General features: G+C 40.0%; 2 protein-coding genes and 1 long non-coding RNA gene across 4 annotated transcripts; 2 read left to right on the top strand and 1 right to left on the bottom strand.

Moving 5' to 3' along the window:
• The first annotated feature begins 472 nt into the window (after positions 1–472).
• On the top strand, positions 473–9,473 carry LOC127417453 (uncharacterized). The gene is made up of 3 exons (XR_007893278.1): positions 473–3,140; positions 3,353–3,517; positions 9,337–9,473. It is a non-coding gene; the product is annotated as an uncharacterized LOC127417453 (long non-coding RNA).
• LOC127417447 (toll/interleukin-1 receptor domain-containing adapter protein-like) lies at positions 6,102–12,040 on the bottom strand. Of its 2 annotated transcripts, XM_051657516.1 has the most exons (4): positions 11,755–12,040; positions 11,334–11,391; positions 9,274–9,936; positions 6,102–7,983 (listed from the first exon to the last, which is right to left on the bottom strand). In XM_051657516.1, the coding sequence occupies exons 2-4, from the start codon at positions 11,362–11,364 to the stop codon at positions 7,925–7,927; spliced, it is 753 nt and encodes a 250-aa protein (XP_051513476.1). In that variant the 5' UTR covers positions 11,365–11,391; positions 11,755–12,040; the 3' UTR covers positions 6,102–7,924. The 2 variants fall into 2 exon arrangements, with proteins under 2 accessions (XP_051513476.1, XP_051513477.1); XM_051657517.1 differs by lacking the exon at positions 11,755–12,040 and having other exon boundaries at positions 11,334–11,736.
• Positions 12,041–12,947: 907 nt separating this feature from the next.
• LOC127417449 (gem-associated protein 7-like) lies at positions 12,948–13,723 on the top strand. The gene is made up of 2 exons (XM_051657519.1): positions 12,948–13,067; positions 13,169–13,723. The coding sequence occupies exon 2, from the start codon at positions 13,187–13,189 to the stop codon at positions 13,565–13,567; it is 381 nt and encodes a 126-aa protein (XP_051513479.1). The 5' UTR covers positions 12,948–13,067; positions 13,169–13,186; the 3' UTR covers positions 13,568–13,723.
• The last annotated feature ends 7,669 nt before the right edge of the window (positions 13,724–21,392 follow it).

Here is a 21,392-nt window from a genome sequence, read left to right as displayed (position 1 = left end):
AGAACAGTACATTTTTTATGTATGCATGTGAGTAGTATGAATAGATTTCGGACATACTTCATCCGGGGACATGGGCATTGACCAGTGACCAACATATATGACGTAAGAACAACAACCGCGAAAATTATCTGCTCTGGTTGTGTTAAACAAGCACCATTTAAGTACAAGGAACAATTATCTTGGCATATATGTACTTACAGTTGAGAAGAGCAGTCCAACTCGCTGTGTGTGTGTGTGTGTGTTTGTGTGTGTGTACAGGTTTTACTATCCTTGTGGGGACCAAATATCCTCATAAGGATAGTAAAACCTGAGATCACCTACGTAGTGAGGACCAGCCAGCAGTCCTCACAAGGGAAATGGCATATTAAATTATGTTTTTTTGAAAATGTAAAAATGCAAAAAGGTTTCTGTGAGGGTTAGGTTTAGGGGTAGGGTTAGGGGATAGAATCTATCGTTTGTACAGTATAAAAATCATTATGTCTATGGAGGGTCCTCATAAGGATAGCTAAATCAGTGTGTGTGTGTGTGTGTGTGTGTGTGCGCATGTCGATTTTTAGATGCCTATCGTCGCACACATTCTAAAGTTTTGGAGAAAGTGTTTAAGGATTTGATATCAGAAACACTTAAATTTGCACCGTACCGAGGTGATCAGGTCAGTGATCAGTCTTATCACAGGTTGGTCTCTTTCTGTTTAAAATATAGTTGATGAAATGCCAACCTGTGTAAGATTAAATGGGAGAATGATGTTAATACATGTAAAGGCAAGGAACAAAACTTGTAGACTCATGCTTATGACTAGAACATGTTACTTTATACTGTCAAATAAGAAATCAAGTAAATCAGTATAGCACATTCAACAAGTTATTATTTAAAAGTAATATTCTATTTTGTCTGTCAAAACATGTTGAACAGATACATAGTGGCCAATGTATACATAGTAGTAAAATGTTACAAAATGCATTTGGGATTATTGTATTATTCTGTTTCACCTCTATTCCAGACATTTTATAGGATTATGGCTATACTTACAGTGGAACATAATAAAGCAATATTACATAAGCAAGAGTGATTTTGTTCTGAATACAGCACAGCAGTGATTCAACCGGTAATGACAGTCGTGCTGACATTCAGAACAGCACAGTTGTGATGTTATTCAACAGTTCAACAAACAAGTAAATAGTTGAATAATGTGCCTTTTGGACAAAAAATGGTTGCTTAGTTTGTTCACTACTGCTTTGCCGGCTAAAATTATTCAATAGAAGTCAAATAGCCCCCTCTCCCCAAGATCAAGCAGGGGTTTACAGTCACATCATATGAGCCGATGTGCATGCAAAGTTGCGATAATTGTGTTAACGGTCTAGAGTCAAGTGCCTATACTCCCCAAATGGGAGGCGCCGTTAAACGACTTCTCTGGTTTGGTCATCTCTGTAACGCTCTTTAAAACGTCATGTGTTTAAACAATCGATTATTTTTCTTCAAATAGCATTAATATCTTGCGGTCGTTGTCTTTTCAAGGGTCTTCCTGTCTTGTCACATCATGCACAGTGTGTACATCAAAGTGTCAGCCTGCGCATGCGCACAAGTGAAGTTCTGGGGTTTTTAAATTGGAGACCATGTTGCAATGCTGAGATTTTTTCTCATATAAATCTGAAAATACACCAAAAATTTAAGGATTCTGACATTTTTTTAGAAAAGTTAATGACGTAAATTGAAGAAGAAATGTTAAAGATATATGCACTTTTTTAGGTCACTAATCAAATGCAAGGAAAAAAGTAACATTGGCCATGTTAACTCCTTTGGAACATTGTCAAATCATGCTGGGATAACATGGATCATCAGGTTTGTAAAAACATAACAGTATTTTCTTTCTTTTTTTTTTTACCTAGACCTTGTTTCAATTCTAGCATATGTTTATCAACAGTAAAGTGACTTTCAGAGGAAACTTGCAGTCTCTTTTAGAGAATGAAGCAACAGCATCTGCAAGCTAGTGAGTTAAAAATTAGCAACTTCAAAAACTGATGACCAAGATGAAGAAAAGAGAACTGACTACTTCAGAGATCATGAATTGTCGTTGGGGGGTTTAAGATGAGCATTCAGTCAATATTTCAGTGATTTAACACATCTATATTGTTAAACAATAATTCTAGGCTGTTTTTATTGCACTATACAGTTTTTTAAGCCAGCAACTATAACTGTCTTTAACATTGAAAGAACACATACTTCACAAACATTAAAGACAATAATACTTCACAAAAGAGTCCAGGCAAATGTCCAAATTTCCCTTATTCAGGCACGTAAGAGCGATAGCGCAGTGTAATTTCAAGACCTACCTTGTTTATTCAAAAGCACCACTCTCCTCAGTGCTCTTCTTTCACAGCTGAGTGGGAATACCAGCCTGACCTTGAAACCCTAAAGACTGAACTGAAGTTCAGATGATACAGATTTCTTAAAGGGATAGTTCACCCAAAAAGGAAAATGCTCTCATCATTTACTCACCCTCATGCCATCACAGATATGTATGACTTTCTTCTGCTCGACACAATGATTTTTAGAAGAATATGTCAGCTCTGTAGGTCCCTACAATGCAAGTGAATGGTTCCAGGTGCTTCTCCAGGCTCAAGTGGAGGACAGGCAGGTGCTAAGGAGTTTGGTACCCCAGGAGGGGTCTTTACCCGTGACTCCAGGCCTCACGTCACGATCAACAAGATGGGACATCAGGACGACCCGGAGGCTTTCATCAAGCTCTTCGAGTGGACAGCCAAGGCATGAAAGTGGCCGAGCACCCAGTGGGCGGTCCGCCTGTTGTCCGGGGAAGCCCAACTCATGACCCAACAACTTCCTGTGTCCAACCTCCTGGTGTATGAGGATTTTAAGAAAGCCACCCTGCAACTGGTCAGCCACAGCCCAGAACAACATCATTAACACTTCTGCTTGCTGACATTTGGCGAGCACAGCCGCCCATTCGCATTCGCCCAACAGCTCCGTGACACCTGCCGGAGGAGGTGATCGATCTGGTGGTACTGGAGCAGTTCATCTCCCGGCTACTGAGAGGAACTGTGGAGTGGGTCCAGTGCCACTGACCGCTGTCACTGGATGAGGCGGTCCATTTGGCTGAGGACCATCTGACGGCGTATCTGAGGGTTAGTGAGCCTTCTTCTTCTGTCTTGTCTCTCTCTCTCTCTCTCTCTCTCTCTCTCTCTCTCTCTCTCTCTCTTCTTCCTCCCTCTCCTCTTCCCCCCGTCCTGTTCCTACTCCCCAGAAATGGGGAATCAGTTTCCCAAATCCGACTCCCCGGGCTTGGGGACCTTTCAACCTGCCAGTTCCCCCTTTCTCTCTCCGCTCTCCCCCCTAGGCTGGTGAATCCACTGCCATGGGTGAAGTCTGGGCTGATCTGCTGGAGCTGCGGGGAACCTGGGCAATTCCAGGACTGATGCCCTATGATGGAAGTGAGGACGTCGGTCCAGGTCCCCGATGCGCCATAGGCCACCCCGATCGAGCTGGAACGTACTGGATACCTGTGAGTATTAAGGGGGGTACATACCAAGCCTTGGTGGATTCAGGTTGCAACCAGACCTCCATTCACAAATGCTTGGTTCAAGATGAGGTTTTGGGTGTGAGCCATCAGGTGAAGGTGAGGTGTGTGCACAGGGATATTCACAATTACCCTCTAATAACAATCACCATTCAATTTTGGGGACAAACGCATAGTGTTGAGGCTGCGATTAGTCCTTGCCTCTCCCATCCACTAATTTTGGGTACGAATTGGCTGGCATTTATGACTATATTGAGGGGAATATGTGTGGATGGGTCCTGCGACAAAGTGTATCAATGTGTGGTTTGCGATTTGCTGGCTGGGAAGGCGGTGCCAGGGCCGTCTATGTCAGCTCCGTGTCAGGAGGACACAAGGGAGGGGGAAGTTCTCGGGACCTTCAAACTGTAAAAATGAAATTCAATACGTTCTTGACCTGAGAGCAAGAGTCCACACACTGGGGCAACTGGAGAATTTGCTCCAGGCTCAGGAACGTCAAACCCGGCTGTATAATAGGGGCACTTGACTACGGGAATTTACACTGGGAGATAAAGTCCTAGTATTGCTCCCTACATCGAGCTCTAAATTAAAGGGCCCTTTGAGGTCACATGGCAAGTTAGGGAAACCGATTAAGAGGTGAAATGAACGGATAGAGGTGGAGCACGTCATATTTACCACCTCAATCTCCTAAAACCATGGAGAGAGGCGGTTCCCGTGATTTTGCCGATGGTGGTTCTGGAGAGGGGCGGAGCTTGGGCCGGAGGTGAACTTAAAAGCCACCGATCAAATCACCCTGGTTACTTGTGGAGACCACCTCTCACCTTCCAAAGTCACGGAGGTTGCCAAGTTGCAGAGAGAGTTCTCCGACGTGTTCTCGCCTCTCCCCGGTTACAAGAATCTCATAGAGCACCATATTGAGACAACCCCAGGGGTAGTGGTACGCAGTCGTCACTACCTATTACCCAAACACGAAAAACAAGTGGTATGGGAAGAATTGAAGGCCATGCTAGATATGGGGGTAATAGAAGAATCCCACAGTGACTGGGCCAGCCCAGTGGTTCTGGTTCCTAAGAGGGACGGCTCGGTCCGGTTCTTTGTGGATTATTGAAAAGTCAATGCGGTGTCTAAATTTGATGCATACCCGATGCCTCGGATTGATGAACTACTCGATCGGTTAGGCGCGGCTCGCTTTTATTCGACACTGGATTTGACAAAGGGATATTGGCAGATCCCTTTAGCTCCCATGTCCCATGAAAAAACTGTGTTTTCCACACAGTAAAAAGCACATTGTTACACTCCAGCATCTTTTTGATCCTCCCAATTTCAGCAGTGTACCTGCAGCTACAGCATAGCAAAGTATTGTGTACAGTATTATGTTATAGTATTAAAATCCAAATTGGATGGGGGGAAAAAAGAGATGTATTTGGAGATTTGTCAAACAATCCAGTGTGAGCTTTTTTTAAGATTGTATTGAATGTTTAAAGCTATATTTGCCAATGGGCATGTATATATGACATGTGACATTTTATTTGCCAAGAACATTTAATCATACCTTTGCTGCCCGGCCAGCAGTTCTTTAAGGTGTCCAACTGGATTACATGGCATGTCCAATGGTGGTATTAAGCCCTACTAAAACCATTGAAATGCCACAGTGAATCATCTGCCTCAAGGCAAAAATTAAAACACAGATGACTGCCAGCAGGAAACCAAAATAATATGGTGTCTTTGTGTTTAAGATAATCGACAATCTGATGTGTTTCTTCAGAAACATGCATGATAGAGAACACAATTAACATGCAATTTATATCTGCTGCTGTTCTAATGAAATTCACAGCTTTCATTCTTTTACACAATACTGTGTATTTGTGGGTGGAATAGAGTGAGAGAATATAGTTTCACATAATTAAAAAAAAAAAAAAATGCTAAAATATTTTGTTCTTTGTATGGTGTTACATAAGGACATCCTCTGATCTGACTTTGACCTAAAATCAGAAAAGATAATATATGCCCCACCCTGCTTGATCTTATTTCTAAGAATAACTTTCTATTGCCATCTATGGCTCTATATTTCAAAGATTTAACGGAATGTAAGTATTTTCAAAGGTCTGAAATTAACTCTGGCACACAAAAAGTTTGTGCCACTTTAGCATGTGGTATTTCTAACCACTTGCAGTCCACCTTAAACAAGTGTTATCTGCATCAGTTTAGCGAAATGGGCCTGAAAGATAAAGAATTGCACTGTGCAAATTGTGTTCAGAGCAAATTATTTGGATGTGTTTGCACCGCTACCTGGTTTACATAATTCCTTTAGTGTACTGAGTGCTGAGATAATGCAGATGGTGTGTGCAAACAATTCATTCTTTGTGAATTTGCCCTGAGTGCAAAATAAAAAAATAAATAAAAAAACATACAAACAACACACAATATAAACATTTAATTTATACATATCAGCTCATCATAAGTAAGACAATCCTGCAAAATCTCTTTGTGCCAGTTTACTGGAAAGATACATCCATTCGGACAGCATTCATATGTATTGTAGCAGGAAATGATAATGCAGGAGACTGATCTCAATAACGTTTTTGTTTATTAATGGCTGTTGTCGGCCACAGCCACACCTTACACTCTAACTGGAGAACTTCACTTGAAACAGTGAACCCCAACTACCCACAGTTTCTCTCTTGCCCCCGTTAAACCTGGATCGGCGGCACCTCCCCCCCCACACACCCAACATTGAAAACAGCTCTGAAAGAAATGTGCAACACAAATGCACAACCAATCATTGTGGTCACAATGGCAATACATTTTGACACTTCAGAATCACTCATATCTTTATTTTGACCCTCTTTTCGGCTAGTCCTGTGTAGACAGACCTTAAACTAAATGGCAAAATTCTGATCATTGCAACTTATTCTGTCCAAAAGAAGCCTACTTGGACAGGAAGAGACCATCTGACTGACATATAAAGTGACCAATCATGGTTTGTTTTGTTTTTACAAGGGTTTAGGGGTGGGTTTATCTGAAATATCACAGTAACAGAGAGGTGTGAAATTTTTTTTTTTAAACGGAGCGTCAGTCTCTACAAACGGTTGTATGGAAAACACTGGAAAGATAGTGAAAAATATGTGCAGAAAATGCAGAATGATCTTACCATAAATTTGCTAACAGTAGGACGAAAGATGTGCTGCTGAAATCTGTGCTTACCGCAGTTCAAACCACTGCCTCCAGTGGCCAAAGCTGGAAGTGCTGATGAACGTATGGGCACATGAGTGTGAGACTAAGGGTACGTTTACACGACAACGATGTACTAAAAACAGAAAAGTTTTTCCTTTGCATTTTTGAAAAGTTTCGCGTACAGACGACAATGTTGTCAAAACGATCCCCGTTCACACGGATCCGCGAATACGACTAAAAAGGCTGTATTATGCATGCCAGGCCAGTAGTTGGCGATGTCACTTTGTAAAGAAACACTACGCTGGTCGTAGTAGTGATGCAGTAAATCTACACTTTTCTGGAGAAGCATCAAACTCAAAATCTTGAGCAGCACAAACACAGTCCTGTAGTCCGCCACTGTAGTTTTGAATGTTTCGCGCATTGTTTTGAAGTACTCGCACGCATGCCTGTAGACTGAACACGTAATACTCATGCGCATGACGTCATTGTTTTCACAAATTTGCGTTTTTGTATGTTTACACGGAGACGATAACGGCATTGTTTTCAAAAACATGCACTTTGAAACCTGTTTTCAAAAGTTTGTGTTTTCAGGCCCCAAAACGCCATTGTCGTATAAACGAACAGCCAAAACGCATAAAAAGTTTTCCGTTTTTAGTTGAAAACATTGTCGTGTAAACGGCCCCTAAGTTCGAAATTGCATACTACCATACTACTCTTACTATTCCTGCCATAGTCTGATTTGGCAGAAGTAGGAAGAGTAGTATGAATAGTATGCCATTCCAAACTCAGCCTGAGTTCTAGTTTACGGGTGAAATGTCCACAGAGTGAAGCCAAAAGCGAATTGTATTTTTAGTTGTGAATAATAGACAACAGGAATGCATATTTAATTAACTATACTCCCTAACCCAAACCCTAAACCTAACTGTCAGTAGAGTAAAAATGTAATCTTAAGAGGAAATATTGCAACCTCAGAATCATGCTCATCATAATTTAAGTGAACGTGATTATATCCTGCTTTCTTTGGGACCAGAACCCATGTCTTGGAGGCTGCTCCCACATCGTGCCACCATTATATCAACTTTATACCTCATAAACTTTGTTTCCAAGCAGACTATGATTAGAGCTTGCTAGAGCGTGCTTTCAAGTTTTGTGTGCAGTATACATCAGACAGTAAGTAATCAGATTGTGGATGCTCCATGGGCATGCAGTCACAGGATGTGACTAATCTCCGATTTCAGACACTTTGCAGAACCTTTCCTTCTCAAGCATGTCCTTCAAATCTGTAAATAAATAAATAAATAATAATTGTTAGAGATTTTATATTCTGTTCCAGACAGACATTACAAAACACTTACAAGTGTCACCTAAAGCAGTGCAGAAAAGTCTAAAATATAAACATTCCTGTCTGGTTTAGTTAAGCTTAGCCTTATCTATGGCTGGAAGAAGGACATAAAAGGAATTGTTCACTCAAGTGAGTAAATGTTGACTGAATTTTCATTTTAGGTGAACCATCCCTTTAAGTGCCTTAATCAAGATAACCTACAACCTCTTACTTAGAATGACTAGGCACCGCTCTGTATGTAAGACTAAGGAACATTTGAATACATGAGATGGTACATACTGTATTTCAAGTAAATCATGTAAATATTTAAATGTGCACTCTGTAAATTTTTTCCTCATTAAAAATGTTTTACTCATAAAGAAATTAATAGTAATTTTTAAACACATTTATAAAATCATGAGCACACACATGAAATGAAGACTCCAGTTGTACAGGTAACCTTAAAAAAGCTGTTTGGGGGCCTGGGTAGCTCAGCGAGTATTGAAGCTGACTACCACCCCTGGAGTAGCGAGTTCGAATCCAGGGCGTGCTGAGTGACTCCAGCCAGGTCTCCTAAGCAACCAAATTGGCCCGGTTGCTAGGGAGGGTAGAGTCACATGGGGTAACCTCCTCATGGTTGCTATAATGTGTGGTTCTCGCTCTTAGTGGGGCACGTGGTGAGTTGTGCATGGATGCCGTGGAGAATAGCGTGGGCCTCCACACGCGCTACGTCTCTGCGGTAACGTGCTCAACAAGCCACATGATAAGATGCGTGTCTGACAGTCTCAGACGCAGAGGAAACTGAGATTTGTCCTCCGCCACCCGGATTGAGGCGAGTCACAACGCCACCACAGGGACTTAGAGCGCATTGGGAGTTGGGCATTCCAAATTGGGGAGAAAAGGGGAGAAAAAAAAAACCTGCTTTATTCTACATGGAGAGGGCCTCCTCTTGGGGGCTGCCATGTTAGGATCACATGACCAGCCAAATACTACTCGCTTAATCTTAGTAACCACCCAGTTATTGGACACTTTCACTCAGGGATTAAGTTAATCATGGCTGACTGTGAATAGTGACTTTCAACAATGGCATTGATAACTTAAAATTATTGTGTTTGAATTATGCTGCATCCACACTACTAGATGTCAGTGTAAGTCCAAGATGGCATAAACAAAAAATGAATGAGCGCACCTTTAAAATATAAAGAAATGTAGAACATATCGATTTCTATATACAAAATATTCCACTCACAATGAATGACTGTCTTGTACACTTTCTTGTAGCCAACCTCTTTGTTCTCATTCAAATCCACAGTAAAAACAAAGCGCAGTTCCTGTGGAAGCTCAGATCTGGGCATATTTAGTACAGCTGGGATGATCCTCTGTGACATGGGCCCCTCAGACAGGACCTGGTGCATCTGATACAAGCACCAGTCATCGTTCAGGAAGTTTGGAGTGATGAGCAACACCCAGCAGTGGCTGTCATGCACTGCCTGCAGGAGCTCAGAAGACACAGCACCTCCTAATGGACAGTCCCTTTCCTGCAGGTAACAGCGCAGACCTTTTGAAGCGTCCTCCAGGAAAGAGGACAAACTCTGTGCTTGATCAGTGTCCTTATCATTGTGACAGACACAAATGTCATAACTGCGAGTTGAACGGAAGGAAGAGAAGAGCACGGAGGGCAGAGGTTGTTCTGAGGAGGACGACTTAGCAGCGATGGAAGATTTTTCAGAGGGAAAGGAAGAGGAAACACTAGATTCCGGAGAGCAGCTAGATCTACAGTGGGCTTTGCAGTTGGATTGTCCACGGGAGCAGTTGGAATTGCTAAGAGTAGAGTTATCCATCTGAGAGTGTTTACTTGGGTTGCCTTGGTCCAACTGATTCCTTGGTTTTCCAAAACGCTGACGAAGCCAGCCTGAATGTGCAAAGAAATGAAATATTTTCAACCTCTTTATAACCCATTGTTGATATAGGAGCAAGTGTTTGACTTCTAATCAACGCAATTAAACATAACCTTGCTTCCTTATAAGGCACATCTTGTTATTTGAAATATGAATACTATGAATACTATACTAAGTTTTTAAAGACTTTATGAATAGTATGATATTCCATTTTAAGTAAAGGGCTTTGTGTCATGGTTATAATTTTTTTGTTTGTTTTTTCTAATGAAATCCTCTCATCATTTACTCACCCTCATGCTATCCCAGATGTGCATGACTTTCTTTCTTCTGCTGAACACAAACAAAGATTTTTAGAAGAATATCTCTGTTGATCCATTCAAAGCAAGTGAACTGGGTCCAAAACTCTGACACTCCAAAAAGCACATAAAGGCAGCATAAAAGTAATCCATATGACTCCAGTGGTTAAATCATTGTCTTCAGGAGCAATATTAAAGGTGTGGGTATTAAATTATTTATTTAGCCTTTGTTTACAATGAATTCTCCTCCATGGCGATCCAGGAAGAATGGGAATTGCCAAAAACCAAAGAAGAAGAATGTGAAAGTGGAGATTTATAGTAAAAATTGATTTAAATATTGATCTGATTCTTACCCACACCACTCATATTGCTTCTGAAGATATTGATTTGACCACTGGAATTATATGGATTACTTTTATGCTGCCTTTATTTGATTTTTGAGTTTCAGATTTCTGGCCACCATTCACTTCCATTGTATGGACCTACAGAGCTGAGATATTCTTCTAAAAATCTTTGTTTGTGTTCAGCACAAGAAAAAAAAAATGTCATATGCATCTGTTATGGAGAGAAATTTTCATTTTTGGGTGAACTATCCCCTTAATAACAGCTTGAACTCCAGATGCACAGACTCCACAGGTTTATACAAAATCTGAAGATCCATGTTATTCCAGCTTGATTTGAGAATGTTTCAAAGAGCATCTTGTATGCTTTAATGGAAGCGAAGAAATCTGGCCTTTTGTACATCTTTAGGGGTTAACGTGGCGCATTTCACAAATTTGCTTACATTTGATCACTTGCCTAAAAATAGTGCAACATACTAAATATTTCTTCTTAATTTTACATAATTTCTTTGTTAAAAACTTTCTGTTTTTCTTTTCCAAGTTTAAATGAGAGAAATCCCTGATATACATCGTTATCTTTGTTGACTCCACTGCATACATATGATATATTTTTGTTTGCTGATACTACAATATTAGCCATTATACTGTCGGAAGAAAAGAGAGAAGAAAAATGTATAAATATTTTGCACTTCTTGTGGACCACACAAGAATTCTATGTTGGTGTTATAGATGTTTAAAGTTTTATGATTGTACTGTATTGCAAGAGTGACTTACACATGATGTTGCTGACATGGTTTTCCTCCATTATTCTCCATTCTTTCAAGGATATTATCTACATCAGAAACATAAGAATACATTGACGAACATATGTACTGCATCTCACACTGTAACATACTATATCTCCTACTGTACAGTATACAAATGTTACTTCCATAGAATAGTATACCAGTTGCATAACATGCACAAGTTTCATTTACAATCTAATCTTTATAATCTCTTCCACTTTTTCCTGAATCACTTTCACTTCTTAAGTCTGATTAGCCGTACATTTATGATTATCAAGTAGCCTGCAAATTAAATTCCTTTTTCTTTTTTTTTTCTTTTCTTTTTTTTCAGATTAATTAAACCACATTAAAAATATAATTACACTATCAAATCGTGTACACATTGAGATGGTGAGAACATTTGTACTTACAGTTGTTTTAAAATGAAAAGAGAAGACAGGTTGTCTAAGAGCACTGGTGCAGTACAGAAGATAAGCATAAAATATTTGAGGAAGTCATACAATGGGAAGTGATGTGCCAGTATGCAAACTAAAATTTGTCTTGCAGCCCCTAAAACTATAATAATAAAGTAGAAATATATGGACAGGTTAAAGAAAAGAGGAAGAAATCATAAATGGATGTTTCTGACTTTCATTTGACTATTAACTATAACTATTGGTTTACCTTGCTAATCTGTTGTTTTAAAGTATCATGATGTATCACAATGTACTCAACCTGATAAAACATTACTTGTATATGAATGAAGAACAGTTTCAGACACTGTTTCTGTAACATCTGCTGGGATTCCCCCAAACATGAGAAAAGGTTGAGGTCAAAAGTTCAAAAGATATACCATAAGCTGTTGTACATACAGATACGTTAGCCTGAAAGTGTGAAGAAAAAAACATATCACCATCTCTTTTATTATTTATTTATTTATTTCACGTTTATGACCCACATAACTACAGTATTAACAATCCATAAATTAATAGCTAAGATATTAATGGCTGTCACTGTGTTTAATGCAGATTTGTAACTTTCATAATTAAGTTTTATGGCATTAACAAAGAAATAATTAAAAAGTAAAGGTGAAAATTCAACACAAAAAATAAAGTGATAATAATAATAACAACAATAATAATAATAATAATAATAATAATAATAATAACAACCGTATAAACTTTTTTTCTAGACAGATAATAAAAATCATTTGTACCCTTACTCCTGTAAATTACATAAAGTCAGCCAATCAGATTAGAGCTTGCCAGATCAAGAAAGTGCTTTCCATTTTTGTGTGCATTATGCATCAGATAGTTAGTGAGCAGAATGTGGACTGTCCGTGGGCATGCAGTCTGAGGATAAAACAATTATCTGCATTCTGACTTTGCAGAGCCTTTCCTTCCTGAGCAGGTCCTTCAAATCAGTTTAAAAAAAGAGAGAGAGAGAGAGAGAGAGAGAGAGAATTTTTATTCTGTTCCAAACATTACAACTCAATTATGGAAGTAGTAAAATATAATAATAAAAGAGAGCATTGGTTGCTCACCTTTCTATATGCCAGTAGACCTAATTAAATCCATTGTATTTAGTATACTTCTGAATAACAGAAAGATTTATTTTATTTATTTTTTCTCCTTAGTTGATGACTTTTATTTTGAAATGTCTGAAAATGACGCCTCTTCTTCCGGCTGGATAACGCTTACAGAAATGTCATGAGTAAAAGTGCAATGCATTTTATGTCAATGAGGTACGTATAGATTACTTAATGCAACAATGTAACAGTATTGCCTTTCTTTAAGATGAGGTTCACCGCGTGCGAGTTCACGATAATACTTATTATTTAAACAGGCGTTGTAAATCATCAGTATGAAACCTCCAGTGAGTGTCCTGCGGCTGCCCAGAGGTCCGGATCTGAACAGCCGCGGTTTCGACCCGAACTCCCCCCGATTCATCGCGCTGTGTCCTACATCAATCTCCTCTTCATCTTCATCATCGGGAACAGGGATTAAAGAGGAGCAGCGGCTACGATCGGAGCTGCGGGAGAGATTTCTGCGGACGCTGTTAGTGATGACCGACAAAAAAGTGCAGTTCAACATGTATGAGAAAGTGCAGGTACGGGCGAAGTTCGGGGCCTCCGACATAGACGTCCTGAATTTTCAGGTATCTGATTTGGAGACTCCCCTTGGCGTGCAGAAAGAAGCCCTTTTGAGGTGCCAGGATGTGATTTCATGCTCGTTTGAACTGTGAACTCTGGTTGATGAAGAAGCGCAAGGTTGATGTTGTGCTGCGATTCTTCTCTAAACCACAAGAGGGCGGCAGAAGTATGCTGATTGTTTAATGAGTTCAAAGAAATTGGGTTCAATTTTTTTCATGTTGTATTTTGTAATAAAAGTTTGCAATGTTTGCACTGCATTCTTTGGTATATTTTTGTATCAAAGTATCGTTCATATTTTTAAGAAAAACTAAGGAATGAGAGACCATCCTTTCTTTTTTTTTTGGGGGGGGGGGGGTACAATGATTGCAGACATTAAATCGTACAACCATACTATCTGATTAATAACTCACGAGTGATGACTAAAGGGTGGACACAAGATTAAATTGTTATATTGTCAATATAATACATAAGAATGAAAGAAGAGATGCAATACAAATATAATTACACAGATAATAACAAAAACTTAAATTATGAAAGATTAAAGAAAATAATATAAGGATTATCAATTATTTGTACTTGTTCATTTGCACCAAAGTTAATTTTGTTAAAGATTACATTATACACGCACGCACACACACACACACACACATCTATATATATATATATATATATATATATATATATATATATATATATATATATATATATATATATACACACACACACATATATAATGTGTATAAAAAAATAAATAAAAAAACTACTTAAATGGGCTAGGGCTTATTTTGGTTGTAAAAGGCCCTTTGATACTTGCGCTTGCTTTTTTTTTTTTAGATTAACATGCATTTAACAGACACTTTTCTAAAGTAACTTACAGTTGAGGAATAGAATGGGTCAGTTAAGTCAAATCAAAAAAGGTTGTTGCTACACTAACGTAGATTTTGTTCATAGCTTGCTTAGTTGTTGGTAACCTAAAACTAAGGTCTGTAAATTGTCTCACAGATTGTAACATTTTGATACTTTGTTCAGTCCCCTTAAGTATTTCAATGGCAAGATACATAGCCACACATTACTTCACTTTGCATTTAATTATTTATTTAAATATTTGGATTTTTATTGAATGATTTTCATGTTTTATTTTAGCATTGTTTCTTTTTATTATATTCCAAACATCATTTTAACAATGGACATTTCACAAAATGTAAACAATACTTTTAATCAGAGAATTTCTACAATCAGTACAATGTGTAACATTGGGTAGAAAGGGCCACGTAAAAGTCAATTTGCAAAATGTATATAGAGTAACGTTCATTCTATGAGACCAGGTTGCAGCTCACTGTGGCTGTTTTTATTGACATTATGCTAACAACCCACAAGGTGGCGGTATTGAATTGCTTTTTGGTCAAGGACCGGTGAAATGAGTATTGCATTGGAAAACGGCTTTTGTGCAAAAGAATCTGTGAAACCAAAGAGTACATTTTCATCTAGAACACTGAATGTTCACATTGCTTGCTTGTTACAAAGTGAACACAACGAACATAAGGGAACATATTACAAACTATACAATTTATATTTATGTCTCTCTTTTATATATATATATATATATATATATAAATTGTATTTAGCAAATAATGATTCTGGATAAATTATTATTTAAAGTTTAAGATATAGGCCTATATGTTCTTTAAATCTTATTTTGGATTTGATATTTCTTGGGTAATTATAATGTAATATGATATTACCAATAACAGTATATGATTTTCTCGCAGCTGTCTTTTACTAAAAGAGCATAAATAATATAGTTTTTTAAAGACAAACTATTATTACCAATTGAAGTTTCCACAGGTTCAAAAGAGGGCACACTGATATACTGATATCCACCAATAATTCAAAACTGCTTGTGAGTACCAGAAGGAATTCTGGGTTGAATAATTTAAGTATAATGGGTAATTATATTAACATTGTGATTGTTAAAACATAAATTTGATCAATGTAAACACGATTAATGTTCTATGAAGGTTAGGTTAGATTTGTGTGATCGTGAGAAGTACACAAACAACAGTAGGCAAAACAAAATTAAAAAACCTATCAAACCTTATAAATCATCTATAAGTAATTGATTGAGCTGTGTCCTGTCTCGCACAGGAGAGGATTCTCAGGATTGTCTTGTGTTTTGCAGCTGCTGAAAAACCCCTGATGCCATGTTTACAGTGCTGCCAATTCGTCTTTCTTCCTGGTCATATTACAGTATCTTCATCACGTGACCCTCGCACATGCGTGATGCATGAGGGAAAACTTGATGGCATAGGACTCCGTGGGATGATACACTATATTGCCAAAAGTATTCGCTCATCTGCCTTTAGACGCATATGAATTTAAGTGACATCCCATTCTTAATCCATAGGGTTTAATATGACGTCGGCCCACCCTTTGCAGCTATAACAGCTTCAACTCTTCTGGGAAGGCTTTCCACAAGGTTTAGGAGTGTGTTTATGGGAATTTTTGACCATTCTTCCAGAAGCGCATTTGTGAGGTCAGACACTGATGTTGGACGAGAAGGCCTGGCTCGCAGTCTTCGCTCTAATTCATCCCAAAGGTGCTCTATCGGGTTGAGGTCAGGACTCTGTGCAGGCCAGTCAAGTTCTTCCACACCAAACTCGCTCATCCATGTCTTTATGGACCTTGCTTTGTGCACTGGTGCGCAATCATGTTGGAACAGGAAGGGGCTATCCCCAAACTGTTCCCACAAAGTTGGGAGCATGGAATTGTCCAAAATCTCTTGGTATGCTGAAGCATTCAGAGTTCCTTTCACTGGAACTAAGGGGCCAAGCCCAGCTCCTGAAAAACAACCCCACACCATAATCCCCCCTCCACCAAACTTCACAGTTGGCACAATACAGTCAGACAAGTACCTTTCTCCTGGCAACCGCCAAACCCAGACTCATCCATCAGATTTCCAGATGGAGAAGCGTGATTAGTCACTCCAGAGAATGCGTCTCCACTGCTCTAGAGTCCAGTGGTGGCATGCTTTACACCACTGCATCCGACGCTTTGCATTGCACTTGGTGATGTATGGCTTGGATGCAGCTGCTCGGCCATGGAAACCCATTCCATGAAGCTCTCTATGCACTGTTCTTGAGCTAATCTGAAGGCCACATGAACTTTGGAGGTCTGTAGCGATTGACTCTGCAGAAAGTTGGCGACCTCTGCGCACTATGTGCCTCAGCATCCGCTGACCCCGCTCTGTCATTTTACGTGGCCTACCACTTCGTGGCTGAGTTGCTGTCATTCCCAATCGCTTCCACTTTGTTATAATACCACTGACAGTTGACTGTGGAATATTTAGTAGCAAGGAAATTTCACGACTGGACTTGTTGCACAGGTGGCATCCTATCACAGTACCACGCTGGAATTCACTGAGCTCCTGAGAGCGGCCCATTCTTTCACAAATGTTTGTAGAAGCAGTCTGCATGCCTAGGTGCTTCATTTTATACACCTGTGGCCATGGAAGTGATTGGAACACCTGAATTCAATTATTTGGATGGGTGAGCGAATACTTTTGGCAATATAGTGTACATCAATTTAACATGTTATTCATGAATTACAAACGGGGGTGTAAAGTAACGAATTATAAACACTCTCGTTACAGTAATTAAGTACTTTATCCCAGAAATTGTACTTTACGTAGTTTTAAAATGGGATACTTTTACTTTACATTTTAAGTGCTGTAACTTGAACTTTTACTGTGCTATTTTCCCTCTGTCTGTGTTCACTACTTCCCTGTCCTGGTTTTATTTTTATCCATCAACCTGATTGGCTACAAGAGTCTTATGAGTCCCGTCAAATCAAAACACGCATAGAAAACTAGAAGGGCAACTGACCAGTTGAGTGGTGCCAAACTGCTATTAATCATCATGTATGTGGAGGATGCCTCAAGCAGCAGTTCAACACCTGAACATCTCAACCTGAAAGGGCTTTTTGCAACGAAGAAGGCCAGTTCCTTGATCGTGTCATGTGAGTTTAGCTTGCTCAAGCCATCGCAATATCAGCATTAATTCTTCGCCTAATTTGAAGAATCATATCGAGGAGGTAAATTTCATATTTCTGCTTACTAGATTTTCTGTATCTATAATGCCTGTAAATGTTTAAATTTTAAATTTAAATTGGTCTATCACTGAGATTATTGGGCTACTGTGAGAGATTTATGCAATGTTAGCTAGGTTGTAGGGCTGGGCAATAAAACAATCTCTATATTTATCGGGAGAAAAAATTCTCGATGATAAACTTGAGTCATTTTCTATTTTTAGCCTATGTTTTACACCTAGACCAGGGGTATTAATTACATCAATCACAATAGCAAGACAACCACTGGCTGATCTCTATAAAATCTAACAGACTGACTTTTTATTTCCTCGCTTCTGTCGCTTGCGCACTGTTTGACTGACAGCCAGCTAATGTTTGTGCGCTTTACATGTGCGTGTGTTCCGAGATTTGGAAAGTTCATGGCAGTATGGAATTTTGGATTTGAGAGAAGTAGTAGAAGGGAACTCGAAGGCAATTTGCATATAGCTTGGCATTACATGCTAGCGCCACAGCCCAGTAACAGGCTTGTGACTGTTATATAGGTTGATGCGTTCTGTAAGGTTGGTTTGAGGGTGGTAAGCAGTAGTTAGTTTTTGTATGACTCCCCATTGTTTACAGATGAGACTTATGAAATGTGACATGAATTGAGCTAATTGGTTAGATACAAGGTAGACAGGGGTTCCCCACCTTGTGAATATCTCCTCAACCAAAATACAGCCGATCTGACGTGCTTTTTCGACCCATTTAAAACAGTAGTCCACAACAACTAAAAGATGCTAATTTGGTTTGGAGCTTTTGGGAAATTGTCCCACCAGATCCACACCAAGCATATACCCAGGTTCTACGATGGGAGTTGACTGCAAGTAACCTGATAATTTTGAGAATGATGGTTTGTACTTTTGGCAAGTTTGACATTCCTTACAGTATTTCCATATGTCAGAACTCAAACTTGGCCAGTAAGCAACTTCCATCAGTCACAGCAGTGTTTTAGGTCGACCTAGGTGTCCACTTAAAGGATTGTCATGGGCATATTTGAGAAACTCACCTCACAGACAGGTAGGTATGACTAGTTGTAGGTTTGGTCCTCTATGAAACAGGAAACCATATTCAAGAACATAATGCATTCTGGAAGGATCAGGATTGGTTTGAGAAGTAGTCTTATTGCATAACTCTTGAATCTCTGGATCATTTTATTGTGCTGTGGCAATGTCAGACCAGTTTACAGGCAAGTTGGATGGAGTTACAGAAGAACTGGTAGCTTTGACCATGGATCATATGATGTGGTGTAGTGTCTAGGCTCCATGATAAGGTGTATGGCACTACATTGCACTGTCCCTTTCTGTATTTGATACTGAACTCGAATCCTTGCAGACGAATAATCAATCGTGTCAGCCTTGATGAAGGTTTGGGATGTTGGAAAACCCAAGTCAGTGCAGCACTGTCAGTGATTACCTCAGATGGTCTGCCCTCCATATAAGGTCTCCATTTTTCAATGGCCCACAGAACAGCGAGACATTCTTTTTCTGACACTGAATACGATTGCTCTGCTTCACAAAGAAGTCTGTATGCGTAAGCAATCACGTGTTCTTCTCTGTCTGTCTTCTGCGTTAAAACAGTTACAAGGCCAATGTCACTTGCATCAGTTTGGACCTTGAAAGACTTGTTAAAATCAGGAAGAATCAGAATAAGAGCTTCAGTTAAGTCATTTTTGATCCTCTAAAAAGCATCTTGACATGCCTCAGTCCATGTCCAAGTGGATTGTTTCTGCTTTAGAGCATGAAGAGGTGCGGCTTTCTCTGAGAAATTTGGTATGAACCTTTGATACCAACCTGCCAATGCCAAAAATCTTTGTACATCCTTGAGTGATTGTGGTGCTAGGAAATCACAGATTGCTGCTACCTTGGAAGGATCTGTTTTGACTCCTTCCCTGGATACAACATGACTTAAGAAAGTGAGTGATTTCTGTAAAAGGTTACACTTCTTAAGATTCAGAGTAAGACCTGCTTGATGTACAGTAGACAGCTGAAAACTTGGTTCAGGTGTTGTAAGTGTTCCTGCTCATCTTTTGGAGTACACCACAATGTCATCAATGTAAACGAAGCAACATTTCCCTTTGATGTCTCTGAGTACATCTTCCACCAATCTTTGAAATGATGCAGCAGCATTCTTGAGACCGAAGTGAAGACATAGAAATTCAAACTGGCCAGGAGAAGTTACAAATGCAGTCTTTGGTAAACTTTCAGGCTCCATTTCAACTTGCCAGTGTCTGCTCTTCAGATCTAGTGTACTGAATATTGAAGCTCCATGCAAAGACTCTAATATATTTTGGATCTGGGGCATGGGGTAGCCATCTGTGGAGCGGGACATGGTCATGTGTCTGTCGCTGGGGAGAGAGGAAGCAGTAAGGACCATCACCTGGTGATTGTTATCACTAAACACCTGTGTCTCATTACAGTGACGACGGAGACAGGTTTAAAGGCTGCCGAGAATGCCAGAAAGACAGAGAGAGTCCGAGACACGCACACCCCGAAGCTGAAAGCTGTTTATAGTCATTAGTGTGAAGCTATACTGAGAGAGTCTTTGTTGCTGAAAAGCCAATACCTTGATTGTGAAGCTGAAAAAACATTACTTTGATTGTGAAGCTGAAAATGCTTGAATAAAAAGCTGACTTACCTGGACTGCCACCCTGCTTCCCGCTTCCTTCTTTTTGGAATATTTACATTGGTGCCAAAACCCAGGAAAGAAAGAAGTCTGGTCGCCATGGACACCTCACCACTGGACGATCTCATCCGTGCCCTGGCTAGCATCCAGGAGACCCATCATCAAGCCCTTCTCGCCCAGGAGCGGCGCTACCAGGAGCTCCTCCAAGCCCAGGCCAAGGATCGGCAGGCCTTCCGGAGCTGGCTGGCTCCAGGCGGATCCTCTGCCACGACACCGGAGGCAGTGAAGAAGCTGCACATCCTACTCTCAAAGATGGGCCCCCAGGATGAACCGGAGGCATTCGTGGGCATCTTCGAGCAGTCAGCCACCACCGTCCTTCTTTCCTATGAAGAAGAAACCAGCAGAAGCAGGAGAAGTGGATGGTCGAATGAACCCTCTTTCCAGTGACTCCGATATGTACTCTTCCATAGCTTTAGTTTCTGGTTCTGATAAGGGGTAAATTCATGCACGTGGAGGAGAGGCGCCTGGCAGAAGGTCAATGGCACAGTCACAGGAACAGTGTGGAGGAAGTTGTGTAGCCTTAGATTTGCTGAATGCCTCCTGGAGATCTGAATAACAGTGTGGCAGATTCTACGTCTCCCTCTCAGCGAGAATAGTCGTGGTGCTTACAGGAGGAAGAGAGATGGGTTCAGGAAGTTTGAGGCAAGACTGGAAACAGGAAGTACTCCAACGAGTGATTTGTCCATCTCTCCATGAGATCTCAAGGTTGTGGAGTCTCAGCCATGGCAGGCCAAGGACAATCAGGTTCTTAGGAGAATGAGTGACTAGAAACTGAATCTCCTCATAATGAAGAAAGCCCACTTGAAGACAAATGGGTTGGGTAATTTGCTGAATCTTGCGTCCATCTAGTGCTGATACATGTAAAGGAGGGACACAGGGGACAAAAAACAGATTTAGATTTGTGGTGAGACCTAGGTCAATAAAGTTACTTCCAGCCCCAGAATCTAAAATGGCAGATACATGATGTTCCTTATCTATAACATGCAAAGTAACAGAAACTTCAAACTGTTCGATAAGAATTAGGTTTGAAAATTCCGAACTCACCAGCGTGTGCCCCTTCCTAAGGGGACGAGTAGGGCAGGCAGCCGGTAAATGTCCCGACTGTCCACAGTA

The sequence above is a fragment of the Myxocyprinus asiaticus genome, chromosome 26, assembly GCF_019703515.2.
Source record: "Myxocyprinus asiaticus isolate MX2 ecotype Aquarium Trade chromosome 26, UBuf_Myxa_2, whole genome shotgun sequence".
Taxonomy (NCBI): Eukaryota; Metazoa; Chordata; class Actinopteri; order Cypriniformes; family Catostomidae; genus Myxocyprinus; species Myxocyprinus asiaticus.
The sequence above is the reverse complement of the archived record's forward strand: the minus strand, read 5'-3'. Positions and strand labels throughout refer to the sequence as shown.

Excerpts from the sequence above, each read along its gene's own strand:
- LOC127417449 (XM_051657519.1), top strand. The coding sequence starts at position 13,187 with ATGAAACCTCCAGTGAGTGTCCTGCGGCTGCCCAGAGGTCCGGATCTG.
- LOC127417447 (XM_051657516.1), bottom strand. The coding sequence starts at position 11,364 with ATGGAGGAAAACCATGTCAGCAACATCATGT. Across the intron at positions 9,937-11,333 it reads CCATGTCAGCAACATCATGT|GCTGGCTTCGTCAGCGTTTT; the intron begins GTAAGTCACTCT and ends TTGCACATTCAG. Across the intron at positions 7,984-9,273 it reads GTACAAGACAGTCATTCATT|ATTTGAAGGACATGCTTGAG; the intron begins GTGAGTGGAATA and ends ATTTATTTACAG.